A 17,936-nucleotide genomic window follows, 5' to 3' on the forward strand; every position below is an offset into this window, starting at 1 on the left:
CTTTATGTGGCTCTTCCTTCCCCTGGAGCCGGGACTATCTGAATGCGGTATGTTAAATTAATCTGTCAGAGCCAAGATCTTAAACAAGAATAAAGGATTTCAGGGGTGCCGGCGTGGCTCAGTGGGTTAAGAGATCTGCCTTCAGTTCTGGTCATGATCCCAGGGTCCTAGAATGGAGCTCCTTGTCAGGCTCCCTGCTCTGTGGGGACCCTGCTTCTCCCTCTCCCTCTGCTCCCCCTGCTTGGGCGCTCGCTCTCACTCTCTCTCTGCACCAAATAAATAAAATCTTAAAAAAAAAAAAAAAAGAGTAAAGAATTTCTTACCTCCCCCAAGGATAAATGTATAAAATAATATAATGTCAGTGGTAAAAATACGGGCAGTACAGAAAAATACAAAAGCAAAAGAGAATTCTCCATATTCCCACTCCACATACAAAGAGAATCACTGCTATTAATTTTCTAGTATTAGAAAATAATATTTTCTGGTCTTATTTCCATCATTTAAATGATTTCATAAAGTATATGAAATTTTGTTTCTTGCCATTTTTCACTCAACATAATAATACAAGTATTGCTCATGTCATAAAAACTTTAATAAAATGATATTTTAATAGCTGCATAATAGTCATACAGTACAACTTACTTTCTCTTCCTCTGTTGTTGGATATATAGCTTGTTTCCAGGTTTTATTAATATATACACTGTAATTTCTAAGTATAAAATAACAGATCATTCTTGTGCGTGCTGCTTTTTCTATATTTAGCATTATCCCCTTAGGATGGGTTCCCAAAAGTATAGTTACTGGGCCAAAGGGAAGGAGCACTGATTTCTGATGCTAGATGCTCTCTGCCAAGCTATTTTCCCAAACACGCTGCCTGAGTGAATGAAGGAGTTGCCGTGGCATTGCACTTTTCCGGTTTTTCTTCATCTTTGCTAATTAAACAAACATTTAAATTTCAAAGGTGATTCGTTTTAATTAGCTTTATTTTGTCTCTCCTTTTGGGGGTGGGGGAGTGCTGCACTCTGCCCCCGTGTCCTCTGCCCCGCTGCAGAGAAAGGGGGTGACTATGTTCTCCTTTTGAAGAGAATGACTTCCTGATTGGGATCTAAGGGAAAAAAGAATTCGTTAGCCACTGTGTTCTCTCCTGCCGAACATTTTTGTGCAGTTCTCCTGGCTGCCCCTGGTCAGGCAGGGGTTTGGTGGACGGTACGGATGAAGATGTTGACCCTCAGTCAGGGAGAACCCTCCAGAATCTTTGGGCTTCTGAACATCAGACCATTCACGCATGGGCTCACACCTACAGTTCCCAGCACCCACTAGGTAGCTGGCCCCGGGAATATAGAGTGTGGGCAGCAACACAGACACCCTCCCCAGGCTGTGGAATTTGGTTTGCAAGGGTGGGTGGGGACTTGGCAGAGGACACCCAGAAAGTTCTAGTAAGCACTTGCTGAGCCCCTGCCCTGTGTTCAGCACGGAATGTAGAAAGGGACCATAGAAACGAAGGGTCATTCAGATTCACAAGACATTTTCTTCCCTACACCCCCGAACCATAAGTAGCTCAGTCTGCTCACAGGCCCAGGGGAAGTTTCCAGGTCATCACAGGAAGGACTCGGAATCCTTAATAAATGCTTATGTACTCAGGGTTTTTGAGGAGCCTGCAAATGGAAACCTCAAGTCTCCTTGATTGTTTCCTGCAGCCCTGTCTCCGATGATTAATATTCATGACCATGGGGACTCCGCCCTCCAATGATTATATTCATAACCGTGGGGAGGAAACATTGCAGCACCCCGAGGCGCTTTCCAAATTGCCAAAGAAATTCAATTAAATTTAGAGCCATTTTCCTACGAAGGGCTAGGTTATTCTGTTCTGCTCCTTTGCAAACGGACAGTTCCGGATTCTGCCTTATTCTTGTGCTGAGCCCTGGGTTGCGGTGACAGGGTGAACTGGAATGTGGAGGACACTATCAGACTTTCCGTTCTTTTCGTTTCCTCTTTTCTCTCCCCACCTAGAAAGCGAAGGCCAGCACTCTGGACGCTGGGCCTGTCCCAGGAAGCCGTGTACCAGTGTGCGGGTTCTTGGGGGGTGGGGCGCGGAGGGGGTGCTGGTTGCAGCTGGTTCCCGCCCTCCAGCAAGGACCTCTGCAGAGCTGCGCCTACTTCAGACCAGTCACTGTCCCTTGGGTTTCTGCTTCGTGTTAGGTACATCTGTGTTAGGGGGTGATGAGACGGGGGCAAGATGTGGGCCCCAGAATCATTCACAAAGGACGCTTCCATTTGTTAAAGTGAGTAAAACCCGCAACTCGATGGCAGGCACCGAAGTGTGAATACTTGGGTGAATTTCTGTTCTTCCAAGACTCAGAAATTCAAGCAGTTTAATAAAAGGCGAATTCATGGTGTTCACTGACAGACCCTAAAGACTGGTCAAGGTGTGGATTGGGGTCCAAATGAGTTTATAATTAGGCTCGACAAGAATGAAGTGTGGGATTCTGTAAATTTTCCAGTTTTTCTTCCCTGAGGTTGCTTTTCGGAGTTTAGCGTTGGCAATCATAGAATATTTTTTATGGGGCGAGCTTTAGTCTGTTGTAGACTCCAATACTGACATAACACCCAGGGAGTTTCCTTTTGTTGCTCTAACAGATTACCGTAAACATAGTTGCTTAAAACAACGCAAAGTTATGATTTTAACAGTTCTCCAGGTCAGAGATCTGAACTCAGTTTTACTGGACGAAAAATCAAGGTGTCCATAGGTTGCATTCCTTCTGGAGGTTTTAGGGTAAAATGTGTTTCCTTGCCATTTCTGGTTTCTGGAAGCATTCCTTGGCTTGTGGCCCCCTTCCTGCATGTCCAGAGTCAGCAAGTTTAAATGGATTGAGTCCTTCTCACACCAGCATTTCTCCGGGCATCTCCCTTTGCTTTTCTCTTCCACTCAGAAGGACCCTTGCCATTACATTGGGAGACGCCTGTCAGGAGAACCTTGTGATGGCAAGTCTTTAACTTAATTCCCATCACGCTTTTAGCATGTAAGGTGACATATTCACAGGTTCTGGGGGTAACAACCTGCATATCTTTGGGGGGATTGTTATTCAGTCTACCACATATGCCAAAATGCAGTTATGTTCCTTTTTTAAAAAAATAATTTTGTGCTCTATCAACATCTGGATGAACAAACAAAACCATATGCAGATTTATTTTTAGAGCCTTAAATGAACATTTTCACGTTCACGTGTTTGTTTTTTTTCAAGTGACAAATTTAGGAACACGGTTTAGGCCCAGTATTTTATTACTGCATCAAAACTGCCTCTCAGGAGTCAGAAGCCAGACAGATAACAGCTCTGACCTTTTCCTCCTGTTACAGCAGGTCCTCTCCTCCAGATGGGGGTCCCAAGATCTGGGAGAAGCCTTCTGCCTCATGTAGCCACCTGTCAGCCCAGCTGGAGACAGGCCTGCACCGAACACCCGTCCCAGCACAGGGTCTAAGGAAGGGGCCGAGGGAGTGGGGAAGGGACGTTGCTGATTTGCCCTTGAGTGCTTGGCCACTCCCTGGGTTGTGAGGGAGTTCTGTAAATGTTGGCTACCATTATTCTATTGCAATTCCCAGAGCTAGGACAGGATGTTTTCCCGCTAAATAAAGGGAGATGGTTTCCCAAAGGACGAGGTAATAGAATCTTCAATTAAGTTTAAGTTAAGGGGCGCCTGGGTGGCTCAGTCATTAGGTGTCTGTCTGCCTTTGGCTTGGGTCATGGTGCCAGAGCCCGGGACCCCATGTCGGGCTCCCTGCTCAGCGGGAAGCCTGCTTCTCCCTCTTTCACTCGCCTTGCTTGTGTTCCCTCTCTCACGGTCTCATTCTTTGTCAAATAAATAAATAAATAAGTCTTTTTAAAAAAAACTTTTAAGTTGAATTCGCCTAGTCATAAAATGTATATTAACAAAGAGGAAGGAGGTAACCCCACGAAACCCTCAACTGATGGAACTCACAGATATTCTGGAATAGATGACTTTAGGAGTTCCTGACCTTCTTCATCTCTTACCTTTCCCACCAAACACTAGCCCATCTGGGAATAACTAAACCTTCCGGGCTACTCCGATGCTCACAGGACTCTGACGAAAGAATGACCAGCTTTCCAGAAGAAAGGAATGCCCCAAAGCTGGACTGGTTCTCAAGTTCAAGTTAGAGACTTTCTGAGAGGATATACCCAGGCTGGCATCATGTTACCCAGAACAGTCCTCAGGAAACTTACTTTGAAAACTAGGTTGGAAATTTTGTAATTAGCATATTTATTACTTGGATGTTAATGATTGCTTCGAAAATACTGGTGTTCAGATCATTACTGTCTTGGAATCAGACTCTCCCTCCTCGTTGTGACATGGGCTAATTGGCATTTTAAATGAAGGCTGGGCGGGTGTCAGGACACCTTTAATCTACCTTTTCATGGATTTTGGAATGAGTGCAACCTGAGGGAAGGAGATTAGGCGCATCTTGGCAGCTCATCATGGAAGATTTCATTTCTGTTTCTTTTTAGCAGTATTAGAAATTTTTTTCTCATTCCCTCATGTGATGAAAGGCTCACATACCTACAGAGCAGCTGGATGAGGAGGAAAGAGGGGACGGTGGGGGCCAGGCAAATGTCTGCCCTCCAGGAGCACCAAACAAAGGCACGGGTTAGTCCCAGCTGGTGGCAAGATCACCAGCCCACTTGTGAGTGTCTGTGCCGCTGAGGACCAAAGTGAGGACCAGAGAAACTTCTTTACCTTCTTTCAGAGCCACTTCCTGAGTGGCACTTGCATTTTCTCTCCAGATCATCTTTCTAAATTGACGCCATAGATACTCTATAAATTTTAATATGTTCCTTGGAAGCTTTAAAGACTGGGTTCTTTTGATTCCGGGGGTGGGGGTGGGGAGTGGGTGATGGGACAAGAGCTTCTAATCCTTTTTGATATGGCCCCTGGGAATTCAGCTCCACACCCTTGCCTAATTCCCATTTTTGAACGTGGACCACAGATGTGACCCCAGAATGCAACTTAAGATTTCTCTCCTGGAGGCAGCTGTAAAGTCATTGCTTAGACCACTGACTTTCTGGAAGAGCTAATCTTCGTGCGCGCCATTGTGTTTGGTTTACCCTCTTATTAGGGGATTAATCTTATGACAAGGGTTTAACTCTTAGCATGGAGTGTGCTATCTGGTGATGTGAGTGAGGTGCCCCTCTCCAGCAGGTCCCTCCCTGTGGCATTCGTGGCCTTCCCATAGCCTTCATGGCCTCCTCGTCTTTCTTCTGCTGCCCGAACACGGACACTTCCAAACAGAGTTCCAATTACAGCCCGTGTTTCCTGCAGAAGTCTCCTCTCCTCAGTGCTCACCAAGGGCTAGCCCCGTGCTAAGGGCTTTCCACGCTGTGTCCGACTCCTAGGTCTGCCGTCCCAAATTATCATCGACTGGGCAGCTTGGCACACAGCAGAAATGTATTGTCTCAGTTCTGGAGGCCAAGTGTCCAAAATCAAGGTGTGGACAAGGTCGGTTCCTTCTGGAGACTCCTGGGGGTCGGCAGGGGAGGTCATCTGTTACATGCCTCTCTCCTAGCATCAGTGGTGACACAACCCTCAGTGTGCCTGGCTCACAGCCGCGTCACTCCAGCCTCTGCCTCCATCAACTGTGACGCTCTCCCTGTGAGTCTGAGTCCAGATTTCTTTCTTCTTACATGAACTCCAGTCACTGGATTGGTTGGGGCCTGTCCTAATCCAGCCTGATCTTATTTTAACCTTATTACAGCTGCGAAAACCCTTTTTCCAAAGAAGGTCACCTCAGTTCTTTCACCTCCGCCAGCTTCTGGATGAACGCGACGTTTGGCAGGACAGTGTTTCACCTGTGGCACGTGCCTCCTCTCACTGAATCTTTACAACAACCTTGGTAACCCCACGTTAAGGAGGAAACAGCTGATGACTTCCAGATCTCCAGCTCCGTTAGGTCCAACTTTTTTTTTTAAGACTTTATTTTTAAGTAATCTCTACACCCCACGGGGGGCTGGAACTCACAACCCAGAGATCAAGGCTGCACACCCCACCAACCGAGCCAGCCATGCGCCCCTGCTATGTCCTACTCTTTGTGACATCTTCACTGAGCTGTTGCTCTGCTCTTTCACAAAGTCAGCATTCCACAATCAAACTCATCCCTACCCCCTCACCCCCAACACGTGAAGGCCTATAATATAACAGCTCTGGAACATCTGTTAGGACAGTAATAAAAGGGCCCTTTGGAGGGGGCTCTCTGAAGCTGCTTTTGCATTGCACTTTGAGTAAGATTGAAAAAGAACATTAACTGTCCTTATCGAAAAATGATGAGTACCACCACAGACTTGACAGAAGACCATTGCAGGAGGAATGACCGATTTCAGAAAATATGAAGGAGGCTGATTGAATGGGTCTGCTGACTGCCAGATGTGAGGATAGATGACAGAGAGGCACCAAAGATGTCTGACTTGACCACAGGGTGGACAAGTTTTGGGAGGGCAATGATGAGTTTGCTCTTTTTCTGGCAAAGTCTTCCATGAAACCTAATGGAAGAATGGAGCTGCTTTGGTTGAAAGGGGGCAGGGCCTGTGTCATCTCCTCCCCTCCCAGGAAAAGTACCTACAGCTCCTTGGGGAGAACATTAGGAAAGTTCCTGACTGCATGTATTCTTCTAAGCACTAAACAAGAAACTACTTACACCATTCCAGAAACACGGACATCGATCCTATTTCAAAAGTGTTTCCGAGAAGGATCCTCATGGCCTCTCTCCACCCCCACTTCCTGGTGGGCAATATCCTTCTATGCGGGGTGTTCTTCTTTATCTAGAATCTAAATGCAACCTTGTACTGCCTAACCTCTTGTGCCTTTGGTTGATTGTCATGGGACCCTCCATCTTCTGGTGAAAACAGGTGGTCTGGTTTCCTTCAGAGAGAAGGTTGTGCTTTAACTCTTGGAACTGTGCCTGCCCTGCAATCATTCTACAACTTTTATCAGTGCAGACGTGACTCCTTTTCCAGCATCCCAAGAGGTGGTTCATTCAGAGGGAAAAAGAAAGAAAAACATAGGCTATGAGGAAGCTAGAGAGAGCCCCGGTCACAGGGCCGGCGCCATCCCAAGCCTACGTAGGGGCAGAGCCAGAGCTGGGCTCTTGGGTGTCCTCTAGCTCTGTGTTTACCCAGATTCAAGAATGAGGCTCTTCAAGTTTAATTAAAAACAGGATGTCCCTGCCGGGGCTCTCATTGACATTGCTAAAAATAAGTAGGGAAGTCGCCTGGCCTCTTCATGGTTTAATCCCATTAAATTTGGGGAAGGGGGGGAACTGGGGCTAATAAAAGACATGATTTGTTTCAGATGGCTGCCTGGCCTTGTGTCTTCTCTCTCCCCGTGCTGGGGAGCCTTAGATTCTGAAGTTCTAGTGCATTCGGCTCTGGGTTGTTGATGCCATGGGAAGAGGACAAAGGGGCAATTTCCCAAATGTGGTTTTTTCCAGGCTGCCATCTACTTACTCATCTTGGGACCATTGGGATTTGTCACCTCAGCTCTTCACTCACTGCTCTGGTGCCACACACGTCATAGACCTGGTTTTGTGAATAATTCACTAATCTCTGTCTGTTGATGCGCATTAAACAGAAAAAATCTAATCTAGAGTTACAAAAGAGACGTCTGGAATGCGAGCCCTCACTTCCTCCTAAGCCCTGCGATACACTTAAACATTGTGCCTTTGCCCCATTCCAGAAGTCCTGTTTGCAAATATACTCATGTAAAGGCATCCTGACTTTTTTTGATTTTTATATTAACCCATCTTTATTTCTCTGTCCCAACCCCACTTCTTTGGCCTGAGCGCTAAAGGCTAAATCTCTTGAAGACCTTGGGTTGAATGCAGGGGCCTCATTTTCTCACACAAAGTCATCTGTTTGCATGGTCTTTCATTCATTTGTTCAACCAGGAGAATTAATCTCTGGGTTAGTCCACAGTTGACTTGCCATCAGAATTCCAAGAAGGAGGATTTCATGAGACCCAACATTTAGAGGCTTAGAGTTCCTCACCATCATGGGAGCCAGAGGTGGCATAGATGAAGGCTTCCCCAAGAGTTATGAAGACACACTGGAATCACTGCACCCATCTAAATGGGGGTCATACAAAATGGGGTGCTTTTGGTCACCAATACGGTGTCTCCCAAGCACTCTGACAGAGGATTGGGGAGATACAGACTAAGAAACACTGTGTTGGTCATTTTGACAATTGACTGTCTGCCACCTAGCACACAGTAGACACTCAATAAATAACTGATGAGTAAAACTGATGAATGACAATTTTTTTATTCTCTGAATACCACTGCTTGTAAGTAAGAGGGAGGTTTGGAGAGTATATGCAAATAGGTAAATCCAAATTCATATCACTTCTATCTTTTTGTGGCTTATTGGAGAATGACAGATCCCTTCCCGTGCTCCCTGAGGGGGCCCCATGGGTCCGTCCTGACCTGCTGTGGGGCCACATCTTGTAGCAGGCTCCCTCGTGCTCATGCTCTCCACCTTTTTACCATTCCTCCTACTTGGGGGTCCACGCAGGTCTTTCCCTCTGTCCTTTTCCTCTGGGATCTCTCCACTTCCTTCATCTCCTTGCTGGCCTCACTCCTCATGGAAGCCTGCCCTAATCCTCCTGGCAAAGAAGGGTCCCCTGTTACATTTGCCTTGACAGTGACCCCATGAGGGCCAGGCTGGGACAGATAGGCCTGGCATGTAATAGCTGGTCAATAAATAGGTGGGGAATGACCAAGGGAAGGGATGAATGCATGAGCTATGGGACAGGGGGAAACTGAGATCAGGGATTTTCTTCACCTGGGGTCTTCGGGGGGGGGGCCCTCAAATCCACAAGCCCCTGGAGCTGTCTGCCACAGTGTGTGCCTGGTTTCTAAGGGGAGCACCCATAGCTTTTGACAGACCAAACAATTGTGGGGGCCAAGGGCAGGCTGCCCCATGATGGGCACTTCGGCAGGAAGATTATTTTGAGTTAAAAAGCAGTTGAAACCCAGCAGATTCAGGAACAGCTCTTGAAACCCAGGAGATTCACGAACACCTCTCCCACAACTGCCTAAAAAGATTTAGGTAGAGAATCCAGGAAGAGAACCACCACCCCCAAGAACGACATTACTGTATGAATGAGATACAATAGGCAGGGAGGAACGTCGAAAGGCTTTTTTGATCCAAGTCCCCATGTCCCTTTGTTTCCAAGTGTCCCAGGACACATTCGTTTACCAAACTACATTTGACAACAGGCCTCCAGGGCCTTTACTGAGTAGTGTGGGGGGTCCGTGGCATTGGGGGAGACCGTTTCAGTACTACTTACAAAACTCAGTAGAACCCTGTTTTTGCTCATCAGAGTTCAGATGTACCCGATTTATCTCAAGCCTCGAGTTGCATAATCATTTAGTGCAGAGCTTGGGTGGCACATGGCTTCATCTTGGGGATGCCTGGGAACATGCTGGGAAGCAGTGTGAGGCTACTGTTGCATTTAGGGGCCAGGCGGGTTGGGGGGGGGAGAGCATCGGGATGGATTGGTAATGTCTACCTGGGAGAAGGCGTGGGCAGACAATTGCAGACCATCAGGCACTTATTATCCTTGTAAGACTTGTGTAGAGATGCCGGCCTATCTTTCTGGCCTGAGGAATGTCTCCCTCAGCCTTGCTGCTAGAAGTGGGGTTCTCAGGAGCAACAGCAGCTCCACACAGAAGCTTATTAGAAATGCAGGATCCCAGGCCCCATGACCACCCCCCACCCCCAGCCCTGCTCAATCAGATTTTGCATTTTCACAAGATCTCCAGAGGATTTGTATGCACGTGAGGGTCTGAGACACAGGGGGCGACACAGCCTTCCTGCTGGCTTCTCACGGCTGGAGCCCAGCCCCACTGGCCAGGCCACCCTTGCTGGTCACCACACTCTGGTTTTCTACAGCACATCAACAGGAACAGGACTGGCTCCCTGGGCTCATCGGGGCCATTCCCTTCGCCCCTCTCTCTGGGAGGTTTAATGATAAAGCTCTTATCTTACTATCTTACTATGCTTACTTCTTGTCTTACTATCACATCATTTCTGTCCCTAGGCGATCTATAAGATGGTTTCCTCTGTAATGAAAATGCCTGAAGATGAGTCAACCCCAGAGAAAAGGACAGAAAAGATCTTCCGCCAGATGGACACCAACAGAGATGGTAGGAGGCTGTGGGGGCTTGGCTTCTCTCAGAGTGGGGACTGTGGGCAGGGCTGGGGCCACTCAGGCAGGCAGATGCCACTAAGGGACAAGATAGCCTCAAGGACCTGGCTCACAGGTCTTTGTGAAAGGGCTCATCTCACATGCTCCCTCGAGGTGCAAGACAGAGAGGGACCAAGGTGGGGACAGGCCGAGACCACAGCAGGCTGGAGCCGGGCAGGTCAGCTCAGTGGAAAGCAGAGAGGGACTGGGTATGACTCCTCTCAGACCCTGGCGGCTTTCACCCCAGCCTGCCCAGGGCGTGCGCTTGGGCTCTTCTGCGCATGCCCCGAGGTGTTGGGTTTCCCAGAGCCACGTGGTCTTCCCCAGCCAGTGTCGGCCAGGGGAGGAGGGGATTGAAGTGGCCAGCACTTTCTGCCCGGAGGGTGCCCCCTACAGTTCAAAACCAAGGAGGAGATTCCAAACAATCTGAAGTGAAAAGGGAGGCTGAACTCAAGAATAGTGGACCTTAGATGTTGGGATGCAGATGGAATATAGGAGGCCCAATCAATTTGAATTTTTGATGAAGAACAAATGTTCTTTAGAGAAGTATTCCCGATGCAATATTTGCGACACACTTAAATGAACCCCCCAAATTATTTATTTGAAGTTCAGTGTTAACTGGGGTCAAGGGAGCAAGTCCCCTCTGGAAGCTCCTATCTAGAGCTGCCCCAGCAGCTTCCCCTGAGAATGGGACCTTCTGGAAGCACCAGGAAAGGGGAAGAAGCTTTGCCTGCCCCAACTATACGACAGAGGGACCTTCCAGAAGGTAGACCCATACATATCCCAGCTTACTCAGCAAGGAAGGGGACCCACAGATAAAAGTGGGACCCCAAGTCTGTGTCCTCCAGCCTGCTCGGATTGACCTGAGGGCTCCCCTCAGCCTCGTTACTTTCTTACTTTGCATGGAGGGGCAGCCTCCTCACATGTTGTCCAAAAGAAGGAGCTCTCCCCCCAGATTCTGTGTGGGCTCCTCTGCTCCCATGGAGGGAGAAGGACTCTTGCTGCAAAGCTAAGGCTACCGCAAAGAGGCCAGAAGGCTCTGGGGAAACCCCATGACGGAAGTGGTGCCTTAGGAGTGCAGCCTGCTCTCTTAAAAAGGCAAAGTTCAGCTATCTGTTGCACAAACACCGAGTGAGAACCGCCTGCCCTCTCCTGGGAACCTGTCCTATGTGGCCATCTGACCCCTGTGAGCAGGGCCTCTCAGAAGCAGCACGCTGTCCTGGGGGCCGCTGTCCTAGGTGCTGGCTGGCCCGAGGTGCTCGCGGTGGTGGGGTGGGAGAGCAGGAGGGAAGGGAAAAGGTGAGCGGTTGCTGCCACCTAGATGTGGTGGGACCCTACATCCGTGTAGCTGCCACCAGCCCCCCGCTCACCTGTCCTCTTGCTTTCTAGGAAAACTGTCCCTGGAGGAGTTCATCCGTGGGGCCAAGAGCGACCCGTCCATAGTGCGCCTTCTGCAGTGCGACCCCAGCAGCGCCGGCCAGTTCTGAGCTCCTCACCCCACGGATTGTAGAGCTGCTGCTTGTGTTTGTTCCCTTTCCACCTTTCTTTTTAACAAAACTTTTTTTTTTTTTTTTTTGCCAAACAATATTGATGGTGATGCTGTCCCCCGTGCGGTCAGACGCACCTTCCTCCGTGCCGCCTTCAGCTTCCTCTGTTGTGGGAATGCCCAGAGCCCCAACGTGCTTGTGGAGAGCATGGACGTGCCATCGTGCACGGACTGTGTGCAGTTCATCGTTCTATGATGTCTCATCATTCCTATTGTTATTTTTCTTCTGATTCCAATGTTTCTGTTCTCAGACCGAAGACTTGGGGAGGTCAGAGGGGGCCAAGCAATCCAGTCCCGGGATTCTATGGCCAGCTCCCAGGAGCTTGTTTGAAAAACAAAACTCCCCACCTGGGTCTGGAGCCACTCGTGCCCTCTGGGTGGTGGCTTCCAGGTTCCCCAGGACAGGGGACCCCCTGGGGCTGGGCTCTGAAAGGGGCCTGGAGGCCTCCACTCCACCCCCTTCCCCAGCAGGCTGTAGTGTCTAAGCTGTGAACATTTCAAGGTAAATTCATAGAGAAGAGGAAAAAAGATGGCTCAGCTGTTTCTTCACATGGTTTACACTAGTTGAGCTAAGATGAGTTTCTTTGAAAATTAAACACAAATGGTAACTTACCTAACAAAACCAGACCTATCTTGTTGCCTATTGTGATTAAAAAAAAAAAAAAAAAAAGACTGCTGTATATAAAATATTGGGTATTGCAGACCAAATTAAGTGTTTTGCCTTGTTTAAATGAAATGCATGTTTAGTGAGCACTAATACAATCTTATTACAGAAGACTGTTTTTAGTAGCTTAATGTGAAGTAAGCCAACTATAATGAATGTCTGTGTCTTGTTTTAAAGTCATATCTGTCTTTGCACAAATGCACCAATCAACAGGTATATTTTATATATTCCAGAGAAGTTCAAAGTCACCATGACTAGGGCCGAACCTTAATTTTGAGTGCATTTCCAGAGTGGTAGTGTCTACAGGATAGAAGTAGGGCACAGTTAAGTGGGACATGTCCATTGGGCATCAGAAGGTTCGTCTTTACAAGAGATGTGAAGTCACCGTTAGCCCACTCAGCCCAGCAGCTCAATGGGAGTAGACTGGAAGTCTGGTGTTTTTCTGAGTAGATCAATATGCTGTCGACCCAACAACAACAACAACAACAAAAACACAAATTCTTGGGACTTCCCAATGGTTTAACCCACATGATGAGTAAGGAGCTGTATCTGCAGTGTTGACCTTTCCATGCCCTGGAGCCCTTCATAGGGTTCAAGGTTGAGCAGTGAGCTGACTCTTCATGAAGAAGGCATGGCCCAGAGTATCTGTGCTTTCCAGGGCCCATGGTGGGGAATCCAAAAGTATTTCCCATCACCATGTTCTCTGAATGCCAAATTCTGTTTCCAGAAGGGACAGTGCAAATTTGAGTCACTCTTTGGCTGGTGACCTCACATACACTAATTGGAGTACAAATTGCTGATCTCAAGTCAGTCAGTCATAGTTTCACAAGTAGTAGGCCTGGGGAAGTCCAAGCACTCAAGGACCCAGATGGGGAGGACCTGCCCAGGAAGGAGGCAGAGAGATCCCTAGGGGGTTTATCTGCAGCCAAGCTACATCCTGTAGACCACGACCCCCAGAAAGACAAACATAACTATGAGGAAGATGACGCTGAGCCCATTCCAACTCCAGACTCTTCTTTATTACTTGAGTCCCTTTTAAGTAGTAGCAAAAATCTGAATTTCCATGGTTGACCAAAATGAACCAACTTGCCAGGATGAAATTTGGAGACCTAAACATGGTAAAATTGTCTTCCTCTTCCTCTGAGTGTCCGTTCCTCACAACAGGTCTGTCCTGAGACTTGCCAAATTCCTCCATGGGCCGAGTGGTAAGATCTGGGTTTGAAAACCAGGGAATTAAACTAAGAGGTGGAGGGCACAGTGAGTGAGGAGCCCAGCAAACATGCTGGCCATGGTCAGCAGTACATCCTATTGCCTCCCACCAGTTTCCCCCTTAGAAGCCTGCCTAAGCTCTACCCTCGGTCAGGACATCTTGTTGAGCCAGACTCACCCAGTTCCCTAGAACTGAGAGCTGGATTGAGGAGCAAGGAAGAGGGGTTCCAGCTGTTGAGGAGAGAAGACAGAGCCAGACCCATGGCTAATGAATGCCGACACGCCTGGGACATACACAAATAGTCTTGTCCTGGCCGGCCGCTGACCCTGTCTGTATTTTCTCGATGGTTATTTTTTTCCTTCTATTCCTTCCCAGGAAGGGCTTTGCATGTCTAATCCAATGCACTTAAATTTGGCCAAGGGACTCTGCAGCACCCAGAAGGCTGAATGACGAAAGGTTTAGGTCATTCCTCTGCTGGGCTGTTCATTGTCATTTCTGTGGTGCGGGACCTCTGGAAACGGAGTCTGTTCTGTCTGAAATCAAGCCAGTCTGTGATGTTCAAGGGACTGGAATAAAGTGGCTTATGACTTGAAGGACGATACAGAGTGGCTGAGTGTTCATACCCTTGCTTAGGGTGGGGGAGGGGTGCTAAGGGTGCTGTTACATCTCTTCTATTGTCCCAGGGGACCCCTTCCACAAATGGATTTAATAAGATACAGATAAACCTTGAACAATGAGAGGGTTTGGGGTGCAGACCCCCTGTGCAGTTAAAAATCCACATATAACTTTTGATTCCCCAGAATTTAACTAACTACCAACAACTTGGCATTCAAGCATATTGACTATATCGTGTGGGTGTCTGGGACACTTGGGTTTCCTGCTTAAACTGCTGCCCCAGGGGGAATCTGCCTGAGTGAGGGTCCAGGTGCCTACACACCCCTCACCCCTGCTCAGGTTTGGCTTCTGCCCTAGAAACATGGGAGCCAGGGTTTGGGAGGAGAACCTAGAGGTGGTGCTGAGCCCAAAGCCCCGTCCCAAAGCATCCTTGGGCTTCATTCCTCTCTTCTTCCTCTTCTTTCTGCGCCTGGGCTTCCTTCTCTCCACTCACATACTTATCGGCATTCACTTTCTTCTCACCTCCCCTCCTTCCTCACTACTGCAGCTGCAAACTCTGGTCTGAACATTGGGTGCAATGGGAGGCAACTTCCTCTTCAGTGACAAATGAACATCCTCTTCTCCCGTCTCACCCTCTCGGTCTGGAGAAGCATCGAGAGAAAAGATGACATGATGCAGACTCCACAGCCTCAAAACACATTCAGATGAGGGTTGTTTGGGGGGTTTTTTTTGTCCGTTGTCTTCACCTCACCTGCAGCACAGAATTCCATCATTCCAGGAAAAAGGCTCTGAAGATCAGCTACATTAGGTGACTCGTGGGCTGACCAGACCTCCTGTAGGAATTAAGTTGGCCTGCAGGGGATCTGGCCTTGCTTCAGTCTGTCCCTGTGGTCCGGCAACGGATACTCATGAGTACTGAACGTGAACAACACCCCTGTCGTTCCTGGCACCGACGGTGAAGTGGCTAGCTGTGGCCAACCTGATTGGGAGCCTGCACTCCTGCACCTGTTGAAGGCCAACCTGGCAATTTCCAGCAAATTTCCAAGACCGAGACTCCTATTTTCAGGGCATTGTCCTAATAACCAACGCAGCTGGATCCTCTCACAGCCTAGTACAGGAATGGAGGGGGCCCACTGGTTGAGGAGGAATTCTGAGTGTTCCCCTAAGTCGAGGCAGAGAGATCACGAGAACTGTCTTTGGAAGAAATGGAGATGCTTCACACATGCCTCTCTTGGCTCGGTGCTCTGTTGACATTTGTTTTGAGGTGGCTGAAGAAACAAAGAACACTGAGACCTGTATTTTCTGAGGCAGTAGTAAATCAGCTAAATCCACCTAAAATAGAAAGGTTGTTGCATAGTGAAAAGATGTGCAGGCCAAGGGTATAACCGATAGTATATTTATGTCAAACATTCTCTACACTTAAATGCTGACAGTGACTTAGATAGGTCCTGGACCTTGCCATACCCGGTGCTAATGTGTCATGCATGATCCCAGACGTCCCTGGGCTTACAAAAAAATGGCCATTTGGAGAACATTCCATAGTGTGGAGCTAACCCCTTAGGGTAGCTCAGAGTGGAGAAGGGCCTTAAAGAGACTTATTTCATGACTTCTTTTCTCAGCACTATTCCAAGAGATAGGTGGCATTTTTAAGAGTTCTCTAGAAAGGATGGTCAAAATACTTCAAAATTCTGGACAGCTGAGCCTGCCAACCCTTATTAAATCTCACAGGTGCTACCAGTGTATCATACAATGCAGACAGACAGATGGACAGACTCAGAAAACGTATCTTTACAGTACCAGTATTTAAGCACTTTACTGTGCTCACACAGCACTCAATAGTGACCCAGCACCATACCACATGCTATAGTCTTGGTGGTGTGTGTATGTTGGGGGGGGGGTGGGTTGAAGTTATTACCAAAGAAGTAGGAGACCAAGCTCACAGTTCAACTGGTAAGTTTTGTCCAGCACCTTGAATACGATCACAAAGTAATCTACGTCTATGTCTACAGCGGAGCAGAAATCAAGTTTTTTCCTGAGTGCTGCATGAGAGGTATTTGCTAGGCAGGAAATAAGCTGGCAGTTTGTCTTCAGTGCCCTTTCAACATCTCTTCTCTTTTGTTACTTCTGGCTGCTCAGAGGTTCCCCCACTGTGTTTCCTAGAATTCCAGAGTGTCCAAAATTAAACCATGCACCCCTTTAGCAGAGAACAGAAAAGTGTAGGGAAGAAGGACCTTAAGGACAAAAAGTTTAACAGCCTAAGGTGGTAGACCAGAAAACCCATTGAGGGAACGTTGACTTGTAAGAGTAGACCCCAGTGAATTTCTACTGGAGACCTTTTAGAAGGGGTTGGCTGTGGGCACTAAAGGGAACTGTTCAGATCTTCCCTTTTGAGACCCCTGCTGCTAGAAGCACAGCTGGCCGATTGACAGACTCCAGCTGCAATCTTTGGGCCACGTCGCATTTACTCCGAGGCCATACTCTCTGGGGCTGCTCCCAGGCAGTGACTGCAGGTGGTGGGGTTATTAGAATTGAGCAGTTCTTGCCCCACATGGGATTCTTCCTGCAGGTGACCTTTGCTCAAGGACTCAAGGTCGGGCCTGGCTGAGGCAGTGTGAGGCTCCTCCTGCTCAAGCTTCCTCCCTCCCTTCCTTCTTTCCTTCCTTTTGGAGGGATTAGTCCACATGCTCTCCCTGTCTGCCCCCCACTCGTTTCCCCTTTATCACTCACATGAATACCCCCAATAATTTTCTTGAATGTCTAATCCCATTTGGGCTTCTGCTTCTTGGAAGACTTGAATGGACCCAGTGACCATCCCCTCCCCCATTCCCGTTGACCCTCCGATCTACAGGCTCAGACACTCAAGCAGACAGCCTTCTCAAAGTGAGATTCACACTGGTGATTTCTCCTCTCATACAAGGGTTAAGTGTAGGAGAGGTAGTGTGCCTTAGAACTGGGGTGAGGACCCTGGCTCTCCTAGGGTGAGCCCTTATCATTGTACTAATGATGCCAGGCCACTCTGCATATACACCACTGCCTTGAAGGGCAGACTGTGTCTAACCTGCCTCTTTGTCCTCAGCCTGGGGCACAGTGCCTGGACCACAGTAACTGAATTGAATAAGCACAGAGAGGGGAAGGCAAGAGCCAGGACTGGACCCTGTGGCCCAAACAGCTGTTCATCCTCACCTACCTGACCTGAGTTCCACACCCGGGGTGGGGGTGGGGCGCACATGGCCCCAGAGCTTGCTGAGCAGTGGTGCCTTGGCTGCCATGGGCCGAGGAAGCAGATATGGAGACCTTAGAGCAGATATGGAGACCAACAGCAGCCTCTCAAGACCTACTAAGGCCTGGTGGTCCCCTGGGCTGCCCACGCATGCTGTGAAACATGGATCACAGCAAAAAGGCTTTGTGGCTCATTGCTAATCCCATGATCCCTCCAGAAACCTCCTCCATCGGCTCCTATCCCCACCTCCTCTTCTGTCCCCTGGTCCAGGCATAGAAACAGCTGGGGCTGCCACCAGGGGTGCCACCGGGATTGAAGTTATCAGAGAAGACTTTCTCGAGGCAAATTTTTCACCAAGATTCACACAGTGGACAGTGTGAGATGTTGCTTGTGTGGAGCCAAGAGGCTCTCTGGAGGATGGTGGCTGAAGGGC

General features: G+C 48.4%; 1 protein-coding gene across 4 annotated transcripts in view; it reads left to right on the forward strand.

The window, feature by feature from the left end:
- The window catches only part of NCALD (neurocalcin delta), a 386,963-nt gene extending 372,696 nt beyond the window's left edge, over positions 1–14,267 (forward strand). For all 4 annotated transcript variants that reach the window (XM_082722759.1, XM_082722760.1, XM_082722761.1 and 1 more), the window contains 2 exons: positions 10,102–10,207; positions 11,638–14,267. In XM_082722759.1, the coding sequence (XP_082578885.1) occupies positions 10,102–10,207; positions 11,638–11,735 (204 nt within the window). In that variant the 3' untranslated portion in view covers positions 11,736–14,267. The remainder of the gene's footprint in view (positions 1–10,101; positions 10,208–11,637) is intronic.
- The last annotated feature ends 3,669 nt before the right edge of the window (positions 14,268–17,936 follow it).

Source organism: Mustela nivalis (assembly GCF_964662115.1).
Source record: "Mustela nivalis genome assembly, chromosome: 2".
Classification (NCBI taxonomy): Eukaryota; Metazoa; Chordata; class Mammalia; order Carnivora; family Mustelidae; genus Mustela; species Mustela nivalis.